This window comes from Acipenser ruthenus, chromosome 7 (assembly GCF_902713425.1).
Source record: "Acipenser ruthenus chromosome 7, fAciRut3.2 maternal haplotype, whole genome shotgun sequence".
NCBI classification, from domain to species: domain Eukaryota; kingdom Metazoa; phylum Chordata; class Actinopteri; order Acipenseriformes; family Acipenseridae; genus Acipenser; species Acipenser ruthenus.
In genome coordinates this window covers 18124145-18142123 of record NC_081195.1, presented here as the reverse complement: position 1 = coordinate 18142123, position 17979 = coordinate 18124145, and the positions used below count along the sequence as shown (strand labels likewise).

The 17979-nt window shown below is 36.5% G+C and overlaps 1 protein-coding gene across 1 annotated transcript in view; it reads right to left on the bottom strand.

The window, feature by feature from the left end:
- Nucleotides 1-494: 494 nt before the first annotated feature.
- LOC131737573 (DNA nucleotidylexotransferase-like) overlaps nucleotides 495-17979 on the bottom strand; it is a 98824-nt gene continuing 81339 nt past the window's right edge. The window contains 4 exon segments of the mRNA XM_059027822.1: nucleotides 495-719; nucleotides 4969-5052; nucleotides 9615-9767; nucleotides 9822-9944. Coding sequence (XP_058883805.1) covers nucleotides 576-719; nucleotides 4969-5052; nucleotides 9615-9767; nucleotides 9822-9944 — 504 coding nt within the window. The 3' untranslated portion in view covers nucleotides 495-575.

The following is a 17979-nucleotide window of genomic DNA, read 5'->3' as shown; positions in this document are numbered from 1 at the left end:
CCATCCCTCACTGTGTGTTCTTACTGTACCAAATGATCTTCAATGGCAATGCAGTGGCACAACAATGACAATGCAATGATTTTGTACTAAGAGGCTATGGTAATATGGCAGCAACAATGGAATGAGCTATTGGTAGATACAGGTACCAGAGTGGTTACAGCACAGTTTCATAATTTGACAAACCAATGGCATCACAACGGTATGAACGAACAAAAACACACTGGCAATCCATTTCAGTACCATGACAAGAAAGCATTGGATCTATTGTGTAATTTGTGTATAATGCAGTATATATGGTATAACTCTTTAAGGACAATAAGCAATAAAAGGCAGTATCCATGTGTGGCAAAGTGGTGAGTGAATACAGGTGAGTGCAGTGCAGAGCGGATACAAAACAGACAGACAATGATTTCCAGGTGCAAGGGTGTTTATTGATTGAATTAACAATGTCCAGAGCCTTATGGCAAACACCTGCAAATAATAATGATGGAGTGATACAGCGGCGTGTATCACTCGGTATTTGTAAATCCCCGGGTTTGACCCGCAACCAAAAAGTCCGGTTTTACACACCAACACTAAACACAAAACACAAACACAGTTCTTAGTGATTGAAATAAGTGCAAGTGGTGTATTAAAGTTCTCTGTGAAATGCAGGGGTGAAAGTGATGTCCGGGTTTATGCTGGCTTCTGCTACAGCTCCAGATTGTGTTACAGGAAGTCTAGTTTAAAACAAACAGACAGTTATAACAAACACTAACAGACAAAAGAAACTCACGGTTTACAATACGGTAACACAGGTTCCTTGTAGGTTGTCTCTAACCATTTACCAAGGAGCAGATCACGTCAGCTATGACCCCTATTTATATCCTCGCTCATGACCTCTAGTTTAACGAGCGCATCCGCTCCTCCAATCCTCAGATGCCACACTGTTTAACGTCTGGGTCATTGAGTTTGGATACCGTAGCTGCGCCCCTTTCCTAAATGACCAACTTCCACCTACCCTACGAAATAAACTGTCATGCCATTTAGTTAAGGGTACTCTGTTCCTGTTACACAGTGCCCTCACAGGTCGAGAGGGAGATCTAACACCAAGCACCATTCGATCTCTGTCACACCATGTCAATTACATTTTTTTCAAGACATTTGCACCATTATCATACTCAATATGATACATGTCATGTTATTATTATTTATTTCTTAGCAGACGCCCTTATCCAGGGCAACTTACAATTGTTACAAGATTTCACATTATACAGTATTACACATTATTTATTTACATACAATTACCCATTTGTACAGTTGGGTTTTTCTTGGAGCAATCTAGGTACCTTGCTCAAGAGTACAGCAGCAGTGTCCCCTATCTGGGATTGAACGCACGACCCTCCGGTCAAGAATCCAGAGCCCTAACCACTACTCCACACTGCTGCCCTATATTCATGCCAATATTCCCTCATACACAGACATTCGCCATCCTAAAACCCTACAAAGAGGAGGTTATTTTCACATGAAATACAGTTTTCTTTTGCAGCATCTTAAGTTGCTCATTCGTGGATGATAATTTTCACATTTCATATTAGCTACATGCTGTTTCAATAATTAGAATAAAACTAACCAATTACAATACATATCACATAATACCAAAAAAAAGTCCCCTATATGCTATTTAAATGAATTCAGTTCAAACTCACTTGAACAAACACTGCTAACAGACAAGTATGTAAAGTCATTTAGGTTAGTTTAGTTTTAGAAGAAGCTCTGAAGATCATAAAGTTTCTTATATCAAAAGTTCCAGTTGCAATATCTTCATAAATGCTTCAAATCAGTATAGGAAAGCGTTCCTGTTCCTAACAGTTATACCCAGTCGTCTGTTGGAGAAACATATCATATCTAATAAGCCTAGCAGTGCAAATTAATTCCTGGCAGAATACTTTATGAATAGTTTTGCATATTACTAAATCCTCTTCATAGACTTGAAGCTAGAAGGATTTTATAATTCAAAATGGAAATGAACAATTTGTAGCTTTCATGAGCTGAAATACAAATATCAAACAGTGAAGATGAACATTGTATGATTAGTCTTTGTAAGTATCTGAAAGCAATTTCTTCAAACACATACACTATATTCATATTTATCAAGGTCTTTTCTTTGTGATTTGGGAAAGGAAAATAACATTTGTATCTTCCAAGCTGATTTATGCTAATAGTATCTATTTTCCTTTCAGTATGAAAGCTGCATATTGATGAATCTGGGCCATAACACATATTTTAATGGTGCCTATTATGAATGAATACTGGGTACAGTGTGCATTTTAATTATGCTAGATTTTGAATACCAATAATGAACAATAAAATATTCAGCTTCACTGCTTGATATTTGCCATTTCTGTTCATGAAAGCTGCATGTTGTTCATTTGTGAATTAGAATATCAAGGTTATTAGGAGAATTTATCAATATGCAAAATTATTCAAAAAGTATTTTGCCAGGAATTAATTTGCAACAAGCCTTGAAAAATGAAGCCCATTGTCTCTAAAGTTGGTGTTGTTTAATCGACTGTTAACCAAAACTACAATTTGCTTTAAAAATATAAGGAACCCTATGGCAAAGTGGCTGAGTGGAAACAGGTGCAGGAGTGATGCAGTGTGGTAATTAAAGAGACAGCCTTGTAATCCGGTTTGGAAAATTGAATCTTTATTTTATATTCCAGGTCTGGTGACCTAAACAATAATTAACCAAACTATCCAGTCCAATTTGTTTTAGGTAGAATGTAAGAAAAGTATTATTGCTTTCAATTCATGCTTTGAAGTTAATGAACACTGTAGTAACTGTTTATATGTGATTTATACAAATTGATGTGGGTTTTACAAGGCAATTATCATTCTGCATTTAAGGCTAGAATCCAAATTTAGCTGTCTTGACAATAGATAATTCTCAATAGGTTGTCTGGACGCAAAGAGCATCTTTATCTCGCAAGAGTGAGAATTGCCTTCTGAACCAAAGCTATATATATGAGACTGATTTAACAAAGCTTTGATTATCAAATATTAACGAAAGCAAATATTTGTGTTACTAACGATACCCCTGTTAAGACTAACCTTCGCCTTAAATAGCTGTCAGGAATGCAGTTGTAACCTTAAGGGAATCTCCCGTAGGTTGCGTTGGATCGTTCATCAACCAGCGGGAGTGGGGTGTCGTTGTTTATGTTTCCTTTTCTGTACTGTTTAGTTTAGTTAATTCTTCCTTTCTGTATTATTTTCGTTTAGTTGTTGCACCTTTAATTTGTCCTTTATTTAGTTTTATTTCTAATAAAACTGTTCCTTTATATTCACTAGAAACGTTGTCCAGTCTGATTATTTCGATAAAGTTGGGTTCTACATGACTTGAATTCAAAACAAGGTATTTTATTATTACAATTTAAACTAGTCCAAATACAAATATACCTTGCACACTACAGCACACTGGATCCGATCATGCATTTTAATGTGTGTTTAAGAAGAAAAAAACAATCACGTGCATTCCCTATTGCACCTTGCACACTGAGTCTGGAATTGTCATACGACGGTGAGGAGTCAATTTTGGAATCAAAACAAGTTTGATTTGATCCAATTTGACGTGCATTAAAAATTACATTGACCAATGAAAAACGACTGGGAAGACACTTGGATTCTTGCAGTTCCTGTTTTTGTGTTCAACATGTTGTGTAGCTAGCCATGAAGAACTGTATATTATAACCAATTATAATTAGTAGCTCCTCAAACTGAACTACTGACATTCTGAAATAAACTCAGAACTACTCGTTGTCCAATCTGAGCTCCTGTATCAGCCTGTGATACTCCCCCAGCTCTTCGACCAACTTGATGGACAAGTTTTCAGTTGATACACGATCAATGACGTGTGCAATGGCCTTAAGGCTTGTTTGGGTGTCAGAAATATATGCATAACACAAAATTAACAACAGCAATGAAAAGGTGAACTGTGTTGAAACAAAAAGCCAACAGAAATATTTATAAGACAATTAAGTGCAAATGTAACATTTGTGTTTGCTAGTTTTTTGGGGTTTTTTTATTTAAAGTGCCGTTTCTCTTCAATTTAGAATGCTCAAGTATTTTACCTCACTGCAGCAACCCCCACAACAGCTCAAAAGAACCCACAACCAAGCAATTTCACACCCAGGTACTTGACAGCCCTTCAGGTATTTACTTTAAGATCACTGGGTGTGTATTTTGCCTCCCCAACCAGAACCTCCATAGTCAATGCAACCCTGTGGAAACCCCAGCAAGAATCGACAACTTTGCACAGAAGGAATGACACAGCCAGGTGAGCCAATGTGTACTCAGGTCTTTTTGTGTGTATTTTATCTGCTTACCAAACTTCAGAATTCCACTTCACACCATCAATTAGCCCCTCCTTCAATAATAGCCATCTTATGCATTCTAAATGCATAAGAAGGCTATCTTGATAGAATTGTGTTCCTGTAAACGGTTCAGAAATGCTTTAAAGATGATGTTTCATTATTTTACTTTCCTAAAGACCAACATTTGTGCTGCATTTTTTTTAAAAAATAATGATATTACCTTAGGCTTTATACATTATACTAATACCATATAGTGGGGAATTTCAATGAGGAATTGCATTTTAGAAATACATAAACAGAATAAACAGAATAAGAAAAATGAATTACTGAAATAAAGATAACCAAGTGTCAGTGTATATGATTATTTTAGGGTGTTATTTTAGGGTGTTTTATGGGGTTTTGAATTTAGAACTCAAAATAGGGCTTAAAAATCAAGTGGAATTAGCATTTGAGATTCACACTTTAAATACTACAGATAAAAATACACTAAGAGGAGATTCGAAATTCCCAGGATTTCGGAGTGTACAAACAGTACTAAATACACAACCAATTACACTATTAAAATCAGACATGATGCTCCTGATAGTTTCCTTAAAAGCTTTTTAGTTTCAAATACCTTAGTCTTGTCATAAAGGGCATGGTCATCCAGGATCATCTTCTTCTCATGATGGGCATATCGTCTTAAGTCTTGTTCAAATTGCTAAAAACCGCAACACGAAAAAAAAAAAAAAACATGAATGTTCACCCTGAAATGTCTCGGTTATCACAATGCAACTTCCCCTCTTCCTTCCTGAAACGTCTCCGTTATCATAGTTTATCTTCCCCTCTTCCTAAAATCACATTAACTTGGTCATAATTGAGTAGGTACTGATGACCAGCCTGATTTATTCTATGTAGTGTATAATCTCACACATACGCAAGCTAATCGCATGGGCTTGTATGCATGACTATTTTAGAAAATCCGTAAAAAATCCACCTACACATCTTTAATATGGTTTAATATGGTATGTTATCAACTCAACAATGCTGTTATAAAGTAATTGATATGTTATAAAGCCTGATATATTGTACATAATACACCCTAAAAAGCCCAAATGAGACATTTAAGTTTTATATATATATATATATATATATATATATATATATATATATATATATATATATATATATATATATATATGTACACCACTCAGAAAATGAAATGGCCAACATTGCAAACTTTAATTACTCCCAAAGAAAATTAAAAATAGCAGTAATTTCTTGTGGAACATCAGTGACACACACCTGAATACAAGACCCATAGAAATCAAACTGACTACAGGCTCAATTTTTCACAGAGTTTGAAAATGGTCCATATGAATGTTTCGGTATGAAGTATAGCTAATCTGGCGTTGATGCAATCTCTACATTGACGGGTCATTATTCTAATCAAGCAGCAGTAGATGTCTTGGGGGATCCTGTTCATTCTTCAGTCAGTGCAACACCAAGCTCTCTGATGTCACTTCAAACGTGTTCTATAGATTTAATGTGTGAACTTCTTGCTGGCCAGTCCGTATAATCCGTGACAATCCTGACTGTATGACAATGGGCAATGTCTTGCATTAGAAAAACTCAAGGCCAATTGCACCTGAAAATTATCTTACTACAGGGTTGTGGACTGTGTCTATGTACCGTAAAGCTGTACATTTTGTGGTGAAATTGACCTTGCATGATCTTGTCCAGGACAACTAGTGTAGAACTGCAGTTCGATAACGTTTCCAGAATGTGAACAAAACAGAATGGGTCGCACCAAATTGACCAGGGCTTTGTGTATCTCCAGGTTCCAGCATTTGGTCAGCTCCTGCAGTCTGGACTCCAGTCAAAAATCTTCGCTGCCACCACCTGACATCATTAGAAGCCATGATTCCCAAACCAACAACAACAAATGGTCTTATCACCTGAGCAGCCACTTGACCAGTTATCAAATCTGAAGTCTAAATGGGGGGAATCCACACATTAATTACATCACACTATTTTTTTTACATCACTGGAGTTGCAAAATTTGTACAGTACTTCATCTTGTCACGTTATAAGGCCAACACAGAGTACATATCATGCAGCAATATATTTAACATCATCCCATTAAAAACAAGTTGACCTACTACCTAAACATTAGCTGACACAGCATGCATGCGGGGGAAGGTATTTACAGTAATGAAAGGTATTATGAAGCAAGAATGCCCCGGCAGAGTATATTAATCCCAGTGGGTAAAAAGAAATAGCTAACTTTCAGGCAAAACATGGTAATTATCTTGATACTTCTGGCAACTTCATGTCAAGAACACCTATGGTAGCGTGTCCAGTTATTTAAAGTTATTAATATATATATATATATATATATATATATATATATATATATATATATATATATATATATATATATATATGGAAGAGTTTGAAAGTAAAATGAAGAGATTAAAACACAACTTTTTGCAGTGAGTAGGCCTATATTTTGATATCAAAAAAGTCTAGGGGGTTCGTTGTAGGGTGCAGCTATTAAAAAAAAAAAAAAGTCACTATAGTTTCTTTTTTAGATATACACTTAATACTGAGAAGGCATTACTGTACAGAGATAGGAGTCTGAGCAGCTAGATAAAGCACCACAAATTCTGCTAAATGGGGTAACAGCATCCCAGAACAGGTATACAGATCTAATGACAATACTGGTTTGCCCTTGGTGGGAAGATGGATTGACTGCTTTGAGAGTTGTAGCCTCTAGACTTGAACGTAGTAGACAGTTATTTCTGTGACTGCTCATCATGCCACTCAATAGTGATACATTTAGAAATACAAATGTTTACAGTCTTTCTCAATGTCTTCAATTGATTGTAACTGCCTAGGTCTGAACAAACGTAATGCATTCAATGAGAAACATTTCGACTGAAACCCAGAACCGTTCATAATGATTGTAAACACCATACAAAGACTTCAGTTGAAGACATTGAGAAAGGCTAGACTAATTACTGTCAATTGAACAATCTGTCAAGCTCTTTATATGCAGTTATAAGGGTGTATTAGTAATGGCCATCAAAAATAGTGTACTGCAGGGAAAAGACAGGATGCTGTAACACGTAATGCAAAAAGATGGTCGAAGTCTGTTTTTGAACACAATTAAATGGCACTGTATATATAGATATCAAAACCTAGGGTAACTGAATCATTTCTACCCACTGTTAAGATACTATTCTATGGAGCAAAGGCAGACAGATTACAGCATCATATTCAATTGTAGCATGAGGAACAAAGGACTTGACATTCACAACCAGCAGTGGATAAGCTCAAAAGCTTGTTAGGAGCAGCTGCAGTACAGGCATGGAGTAAAATGATGATTCAATCTCAGTGTTCAAGCAACTTAATACAGATCTACTCAGAATGATTCGGAACATAATTAAAGGTTAAGGAAAAGTAAACCAAACAATAAGAAATGGCATTTGCTGCTGTTTGGTCTTGAACGTATTTTGCTTTATTAGTTTGTTTCTGTGATCTTCAGTGAACGATAACGCAATAGGTCATGTGGTCTGATTGCAGTTAGTAATTTGAATAACATATTTTTGAACTGTCTGAGTGGCTATAAATTATGGATAAAAGCAGGGGTGAAATAATTAGACAAGCAAATAACTGATAATGTGATGTTAATGCAGTTACTGAACATATTACCAATCACAAGGACTATGATTTCCCAGTGTTATGTCCATATGGCCAGTCTTCAGGGAGAATTTGTCATGTACTTAGTGATGTCATTGCCAGTGTCATTGATGATGTCATATGTGATGTCAAGTGTGATGGGAAACATACACATAAAGGTGCAGAGTTAAGGTTGCGTGGCTACCTTAACTTGCAATTTCCTGACCTTTTGGACTTTTGCAACCAAACCTTAATGTTATTTTAACAATGTTTTTGCCATTGAATTATAAATATGAATTAAGGTAAAACCACTCCCTCCAAATTCCAAGTCTATGAATAGCTGTGCATTATGCCATTGGGGTTAATGCTCAGCTCACTGCTTTAATGACTATGTTTAAGGCATTATCAACATTACAGAGTAAGTAGCTTGAAATGTAATTTAATGTAATGTACCGTATTTACTATTTTTAATGCATTTTCAATCATTCTGAGTGGTTCTTTATTCAGTTGCTCCAATATTAAGCTGTTATGTTTCTTTAAATATCCCTTTACCTGGCGTTGTGCTGAGACTGTGCTCATTCCATTCAAATCATGTGACAATGTGATCTTTCTACTATACCAGTCCCACTTACTTTATATAAAGAGAGAGCAGGTGAGGAGAGCAGAGTTAAAAGGTATGTGAATGTCACAAGTGACGTTTTATTAATTATTATTATTTTGTGCACTGAAATGATTTATTATTGTGTTTCCAATTTACGATGTACCTTTACCTGATTAGTTTTTCTTTTGTATTTTCTTTTTGTTGTTGCACTTTGGAATCTGCATGTTTATTTTTGTGTGCACACTATTTTACCATCTGCATGAGCACTTTCCCTACATTAGTAGTAAGTCCCGCCCCACACCCAGTCCAGCGAATGAGAGTAATCCAGGGGGATATAAAAGAAGGAGGACAGGAAGAAGGAAGTAAGCAGTGTAGGGAACCAGTCTGGTTGTGGTTGCTGAAGGAAAAGTGGTTACTGGAATCATGAGACGGACGGACGGACGAGAAGGAAGAAGGAAGAAGGAAGAAGGAAGAAGGAAGAAGGAAGAAGGAGTCTTGCTATAGGGTGATTAACAGATTTGGATTCCTTTGTTTTGCTGTTTTGGGATTTGTGTTGTTTCGGGACTGTGCTATAATTTTTCTGTTTATTTTTTGGATTTTCTTTTTTTGTTTATGTATTGCACCACCCTTTTGTGACTGCTTTTCATATCCTGTCATATTGGGCTGTTTTTTTGAAAGCTACCAGACACTGTTAAACTCATTGGGAATTTAGAAAGATGTGTTTTATTTAATTTTTTGGAGCTATATACATCTTTTTTTATTATTTTCTGCTTGTGTTTGGCCAGGCTACATTGCAGGGGCTATCCAGGTTTGAGTAGACGGTACCAGGAGTCCTGTGACCGGTGAAGAGAGAGAAGGGAAGTGACGTTAATTATTATTGCTTATTTTTTGTAGACTTTGATATATTACAGTCTGTACATCTATAACTTATTTAACCACCCTGAGTCGGCTCTTTGTTCTGTCAGGGTACGCCTGAAGCCCACCATGGTGATACTTACTGGTTCCACGTTGGAGATCGAGGTCCTGGGGTCCATTTCAGGGTGATGCATATCTTTCCACCATTGGGGGTCGAAGCCCAGTGATCCAGTCCAGGGTGCAACAGTTGGGTTCCAGAACCGGAGAGAGGGAGATACGTGAGAGTCAGAGATAAGCTAAGGGGAAGTAACCAGCTGGAACACAGGAGTGTATGGGAAAGCTTTACTTACCATTGTACATGTTTCTGACGGTCTCCTTCTTTGCCTCCCCTTCCCCCTCTGTTTCCCCGGGATCTCCATCTTCATCTTCTTCAGTGGGTCAGCGTATCGTTGCAGTGAGGTCCATTGGCGGTTCTATACGCGGGACAGTGGACATTGGGACGGGTGGGCATCTGAGTGGTTTGGGAACCAACTTTAATTGGACTTCCAATACTTTTATTGGACTCTTTGTGTGGCAGCTAAGCACAAACATTATTTATATATATATATATATATATATATATATATATATATATATATATATATATATATATTTTTTTTTTTAGAGACTTTTACCAACAGGAGGGGTTACCTCAGTTTGTATTTTTTTAGGTTCTCCCTCATTTTAACTGTTTCTATTTGTTGCGAGTTTGTGTGGTTTTTAAATAGCATTTCTTTTCCCTGTTGAGAAACAATAAAATTTGTTTTAACCTACCTGGGTTTCCCTTAGAGTGTGTGTGTTGGACCCCCGGGGATAAAAAAAAAAACTGTTCTGGGAAAGCTATTACTACTCGGTCATAAAGGTCCTTGCCCTTTTCAAACTCAAAGTGGTATAGTTGGTATTATTAAAATTATTTATTTACTTGGGGTTACCCCTGGTCACCCCACCCATGACATGAATTCTAAAATAAACGCAATGAATTCAACTACAAACATTTTGACTAACATTGAAGACTATGAGAAGGACTTATAGTTGATAAGTTTATCATTTCTTTTAGTATTTCTGCATTTAAAGGTCACATTTTCATGGAATGAAGAAGACTGTTCAATCCAAGTTTAGTCCATTTAGGATTCAGACAATCTTAAAGCAGTTCAAAGCCAGGTAAAGGTGTATTTAGAGAAATTAAAAATCAATTATAGAGACACAGAACCCAGAACCAATCACAATGACCATAAAACAGTAAGTGAAGTTACATTTGCAGCTACTTGTAAGTTCAATTTAAGTATAATGAGCATAATCTCAAAAAATAATGCAATACTTAAATATATGATTAATACAAAAACATACATGTGTTTTATTGGTCATCTAAAAAGGTACTACCCATTAAGCACAAATACTACAGTACTATGAATAGAACACAATTTGATCTCCAATGACAATGCAAATGCACTAATCCAATGTTTATTTACAAAATAGCAACTATAGACATGTATAACAGTGGTAACATTTTGACCACTGGCACCCCAATGGTACACACTGGTTATTCACTGACATACCATGGTATCTGTATCGGCGTGCTAGCGAATCAAGAATTCTTACAACTCCTATTTGGTCTGCTAATTGTACTGCATTTAAAGTTCATGTTGCTATGGGTATGAACTATTACAGTTATCTTATCTAATGTATTCTTCTGGTTAACATGTACTTTGAATATCATTTTCATAACATCCTGACCCTGAAATGTAAAGCATCCCGATGGCCTCAAAAGGGCTCTCAAACATGTCTTCTTTCTAAGTTCAGCTGATACACCAGAGTGTAACCATCAGCCTGTCCCCTGTAGACACTCCAGTGGATATAAGAAATACATTGGTTCTAAGTAGTATTTCTTATTAATGTATTTCTAACTTCCATTAAGTGTTGCAGGGGGGAGCAGGTTAATGGTTACACTCTGGTGTACCAGCTGCACTAAACTGTGATAACTAAAATGAAAAGTAGTAATTCATAATAACAACAAGAATACATTAGTTATGATAACTGATCTTTCATACATGTCCCAAGTTGCTCTTTAAGTTGTTTATCTCACATGATTTTCATAAAAAATGAAGCAAATTATTGAAAATAGCCTCCTCAGCATTTAAACAGGCAATATAAAAATACAGCAGAGAGCTGGCAACTCTTTGAAAAACTAATTTGGGTTAGTAAATAACACATTCACAGTGTAAAGAAATTAGAAGAATGCGGTCTGCCGGCAACAACCAGCGATAAATTGGAGGCTCAATTGATATCCTTTAAGGTCCAGTCCAAATGTATAATTTAGATTCCCACATTTATGAAAGCCCTCGCTATTAATGTTACAAATTGATCTTTTGTTGTATTATTATTTTTATGACTATATTGCTTTTCTGTAGTTTTGAAAAGCAATAATGGATGGCTGGCTCACTGGTGCCATCTATTTATAGCTGCTGCCCCTATTGTTCCTGAGAGCTGCTGATTTAGTGTTTTTTTTTTGTTTGTTTTTTGTTTTTTCAAGAGCCATTGTTCTATACAATCTTTCTAAAGGGTAGTATTGACAGTGTTTATTTTTAATATGCTTGTAGCTAACAAAATAATTCCATAAATCTTACCTGTCATGCACTTCCATTAGTAATATAGATCCCAAATGTGCATTTTGAAAGAATCTTGTTACAGTAAGCAGGTTGAAAACATGATATGTTACAAAGTTTTCACTTTGATAGCTTTGCTTGCAGAATGCCTGTTACTGTTTCACAGTCATTTCAACTTGGCTTGTCTTTAGGACGTAATAACATGTTACCGGCTGCAAAGCATATCAATCAATAAGGGAAGCAGCTGGTGAAATGCCCAAGGAAGTACAAAACTACCTGAAAGCAAAACTTGCAAACAGAGATTTATTTGACCTTGTATAGATAATGTATCCTGTTTTCAAATTAAAATATATGTGTGCTAAAATTAAACTTTCTTTAAAAACTGCATATTTCTGATATAGCGAATGGAAGTGGACAATAGATATTATTGAATTTATGTTTGCTACAACTTTTTCCCCAAATAGCCATGTTATAATTGACTTTTTTATTGAAGTGTAGTAGAGTTTTGTTTTTGAGTAAAGAGAATAATTGATTATCTCGGTTTATGTTTTAAAAAAAAGTAATACTGATATTGATATTTACTGTAAATTATGAAGAAACCTTGCTACACAGCAAAACGTTTAAACTAAATTGCACCGGATGTAATCACCAATATAGCCAAATGTAATTCCGCTCCAAAACTGCTACTGTATATCGTATTGTAACGACCCAGGGTCTGCTTTAATACAATGGGACATAATTGTGTGTTCACAGTGTTCTAGAATGTTCTTTGGCCCAGAGCCAAGTTAGTTGCTACTGCAGGTGTTCAATGACGCCAGAAGCGAGAGAATTTCCACCAATCATGAGCTTAGCTTGCAGAACGGAAGAGACCCTATTGCAAGGAGAAAAGGGATCAACACTTTGCAAGAACAAGGGGTGGGAGGTGGGGCAGATCATGCATGCTTGGGATTGGTAGGTGATGTGCTGAGGATGTGGATTGGACAAGGGCATAAAAGGGAGTGAGGGCACGCTGTATTATTTGACTGCAGCTTAGTTGGCATGGCACACGGCCAATAGCGTGGTTTATTTTTGTTTCTACAGTCTCTGTACGTTACTCAGCTGTTGCTGTACTATTTGCTTGAAAGCAGCACTCTTTACTTATTGAGTATGGAATCCCTGCCTGCAATAAAGCGTTGAATTTGAGAACCTGCAATACCTGTGTGAGCTTCATTTCCCATCTGTCGCTACGGTATTAAGTTATACATGTACAGTAATATGTAGTGGTCACTAATAATATGATAATACCACCAGAAATGCCTTGGTATAAGATGGCATATACCTCCCAGCATGTAACAGGTGCAAATATTGATTCAAAAGCAAGCAAATTAAAGAAAAATAAAGGGAATATCAGATCATTTTCACAAATAATTCATTTTTATTTTATTTATTTTTTTCGAGTTTGGTTTGATATTTTAAATTAAGTTTTGATTGCACGTTTAACATGATGGAGGGTGGGCACGAACTGGCAACCATGGACCCTGCAAGTGAGCATCTTAATCACTATTCAAAAGAGCCGACAGGGGTCAGACTCCCTAATGGCACTGCGTCACACCACACAGTCTGTTACCTTTCATTAGTGGTTAAAGAAACCAGAAATCGAATGCAGTAGTTTGATCAATATAAACCTTAACAGACTAAGGCCCGGACCAAATCAAAACTTTGACAACAGGCTAATCGCACTGTATGTAATAGCGTTTTATTTTTTTTTGTAAGTATCTTATTTCTTCTACTCAAAAAGAAAATGCTATTAAATACAGTTTTGTTAAGTGCGATTAGCAGATTGTCAATGTTTTGATTTGGTCCCAGCCTAAATAAACAAACCCAGCCTTTAAATAACTATTTCCATCCCTTTGATTTTGTACTTATATCTTAGATTTACAGGATATATACACAATATACAAACCTATATTGCATCTAATTTCAATGCTTCATTTTCCAAAAGGAACTTCTAAAGTGTGATAACAAAAGCTTATATATATATATATATATATATATATATATATATATATATATATATATATATATATATATATATATATATATATATTGTAAGATAGCGGGTTGTGAGAGACAGCAGGGAGGGGGTTAAAACCTCCCTGCAAAAGAAACATGTGAGAATGCACTTTTTGGTTTATTGTTTAAATTTAATTGTTTAATTGTTTTATTAATGATCATCCGCACCTGGGCGTTATTGGGGAATTAGACCCAGGTGTGGAGTTTAAAAGGCGAGCAGGCAGTCTGCTCGAGGCTGCTGAGGAGAAGGAGGCAGAAAGGGGTGCTCTGCTTCCTGGCAGTCGTGAGGTAAAGTGCTGTTTCAAACCAGTGTGTTTTGTGAGGACGGGGAAACAGCGTAGCTGTCCCGTGTTAGTCAGGGAGTTCCTGGGTGTTAGTTAGTGCTCGTACAGAGCTAGGTGTTTGTTTTGTATTTTGTTTATTTTTTGTTTATTAAACATAGCGCACCAGCGCTTAAAAATCCATTTCTGTTGTGTTGAGTCTATTTTTAAAGGGGCAACAAACCCGAGAGTGGTGCAATCCTTTACAATATATATATTTGTAACACAACTGCACCCACTCACGGTTCGTTGCCCCTTTAAAACACTGACCCAGGACACAGAAATGGAGTATAAAGAGCTGACGCGCTATTTTTAATAAACAAAAACAAAAAAACAAACACCTAGCTCTATACGAGCACTAACTAGACACACAGGAACCTAACTAACACAGGACAGCTAGGCCGTTTACCTGTAACAAACGTTTCAGCCAAACCACACAGGTTTATACTGCACATCCTGCACCTGGCTCTAATTTAATAATAATCACTAGTTGCAGGGGATAATTAAACAATGAAACAATTAACAAATTAAATTAAACAATAAAGCCAAACAAACAATAATGTGCCTGCACACATGTCTTCCTCCCTGCTATGTTACTATATATATATATATATATATATATATATATATATATATATATTAAACAAATGTTTAAAATTGTAGGTATCTCATGTAGTATAATTCAGTAATATGTCAGATGAGAATAAATCCCATTTTCAACCAGTTTTAAAACCTACAGCATAGTTGCTTTAACAACAGTGTTAAATGATATGTAATTATGAAAAAGTAATTATAAGAGTTTTGAGTTTTGGAACCATTAAAATAGACACTTAATGAAAAGCTTTTTTACAGTACTATACAGTTCTGTATTGAGCATACCCAGCATCTCATAAAAGCTACATTTATTTTTTAAAACATACAAATCACTCCCTGAACATTTTTCAATACTGATGCGTGAAATCAGTGTGTGATCTTCAGAGATGCTCCTGTAAGCATATTAAATCTGAGCTCCTTTCTAAAAACCTGTTTATAGACTTGAAATTATTAAGGCTAAATGGAGACATTTCACATGCAGCCCTAAGCAAATCTATTCAGAAAGAAAAACTCATTAAAGGTAACCTTGTGCAAGCTGAAAGGGTCAGCTTTATTATTTCCAACATAGGGTCATAAACAGGTTACACTGTAGGAAGTATTAACACCAGCTGTTAACAAAATCCGTTGACACATTGGTCAACCAAACATAAAAGTCCTGGACAAATGACATTACTCTTTGACTTTATCATAAATATCCTCGGATTCTGAGGTTTTCGAAGATCACTTCGATCACTTCCCCATCAATCTAAGTGGCTCTGGGCCCAGGATACACCTCCAGAGCAACTGTACTTTAAGGACAGGACTCTCAACAAACTCATAAACATCCTCCTCAAAAACGGTAGCGAGATCCCAGCAGGGAGCAATCGGGAATCTCTTTTCATTTTCTATTGTAATTCCATCTTAGCAGAACCAATTTTTCCACCCAAAAAAACTCCCCAGCCATGCTCAGCTGTTCAGCGGCCCAGGTCAGACAGCAGGCAGACTGTCTCAGAGAAAGCTATTGCAGCTGCCAGCACGTCATCACAGCAGCAGGCAGCTGCTCCAGCCAGCGAAACTCAACAGGAACATTCTCAAATTTTCAATGAAATAAAAGCATTCATGCAACCATTTGCGGTTACCTTATCCTCAGTCAACTAAACTTAGCAATTTGCATAAACAGGTGTCCAATATCGAGCAAGAGAAGCAAGGTTTCGCAGTTTCAGTATTTTCCTCTATTCCTCCCATAAACGCAGCCGCTGCAACAGCTACCGTCACTTCTGGTTATATACTAACCCAGGTCCCTACAATAGAGCCTCCGATCTACAACCTTGCATCTGCAACAGCATATGGTTCCATTGAAGGTAAGGACATTAATCTGTTTTCTCTATTGATGGCTAAATTTGAATTTCTGGACCATAAAATGGTGGATTGCAGAGATTTACCAGTCACACTGAAATCCAGAAACTCCAGATTACTGGAAAATCTAACTCTGGGGGAATTCATCCTTGCCATCACTATATACAGAGATGTGCTATGGTCAGTATACCGAAACCACAGACAAGAACTGGATTCTTACAAAAGAAAAAGAAAAGAAAAAATAACGTAAGACGAAAAAGCGACAAAACATAATAAACAAATATATGAATTAAAAGAAAAATCATATTTTGCAGATGCAATGGAGTACTACATTTATTTTCACGAGGACTGTAGCAATTTATTTTCATGGCAATTATTACAATTGAAAATATTTGCGTACAGTATATGGAGAGCAGAATAACAGGAGCACCACTTCTGTATCTGTATGTGTATGTCTGTCCTTTCTTTCCCTGGTTGTTGCTAGTGCTGTTTGTGCGCGTGTATCATGTGCAACTTTAAACGAGTTAACTGCTGTGTAAACTTAACACAACATATTTGCTTTGTTTCCGCGATTTAAATAAGTCACTACTATCAGCAGACCTGAAACAAGATATCGGTTTCGCTGTCTGATAATGTATGAGCTTAACTAGTTTGAAACATTATAACAAATTAGAAAATAGATAAGAGATTTCCTTTAACCTGATTGGTCAATACAAGGGATTGACCCATTGTGGTTCTATGTCGGACCAGGTCCGACATTACAATTTTCCCTTTCTGGTCCAATGTCGGACCCTGTCCGACATCATAAAAAAGACGTAATAAACGGGTCTCTACTCGTCTCTAAAAGCCGAGAAAACCATTCAATGGCTGAGTGAGACTGACAGGAGCAGAGAGAAGCTGAAAAAAAAAGAAAAAAAAGGGGGGCGGATCTGAGCAATACTCTTAGCCCCGGCACCACAGAGATAACACGGACATAAACAAACAAGATAGCTGCTTCTGCATCCAGCGCTCAAAGAATATCACGGACATTTGCAGAGATTTTTGAGATGTTATAGTAATAAAATAATGACTTAGATCGCGTTATTGAGGAGTTTGGTGATAAAACGAGTGATCAGGAGATGATTTATCGGTATGCACAACTATGAAGAGGTATGTGAAAAATACAGCGAACAAGGGGTGGGCAGGGCTTGAGATGCAGTACTGAGTGTCCTGTAGATATACAGTGCCTTTTAAACCTATTTCACTGTGAAAAAAATACTTTTAAACTGTGCGTCTAAAATAAACTGCGCGTGTGAAAATAAATTGGACCTGACGCGCCTGAGACGCGCTGAATAAATGGACCACAAAGGGTTAAATCTCTGATGAAGGACCTCGAATGTTATCTTTCAAACTATGTTTAATCACTGTTCCAAATCAATCCGCCCGAAAATATGTAAATATAGTATTCGTGTATTTTACCTTTTGCCTGTTTGTTGAAAGAAAGTCTCTGTTCTTGTAGTGCACACGCCCTCTGAATGTTGTCTGTCAATGTAAAATATTGTGCTTCCTCGCTGCCCTATCTATTT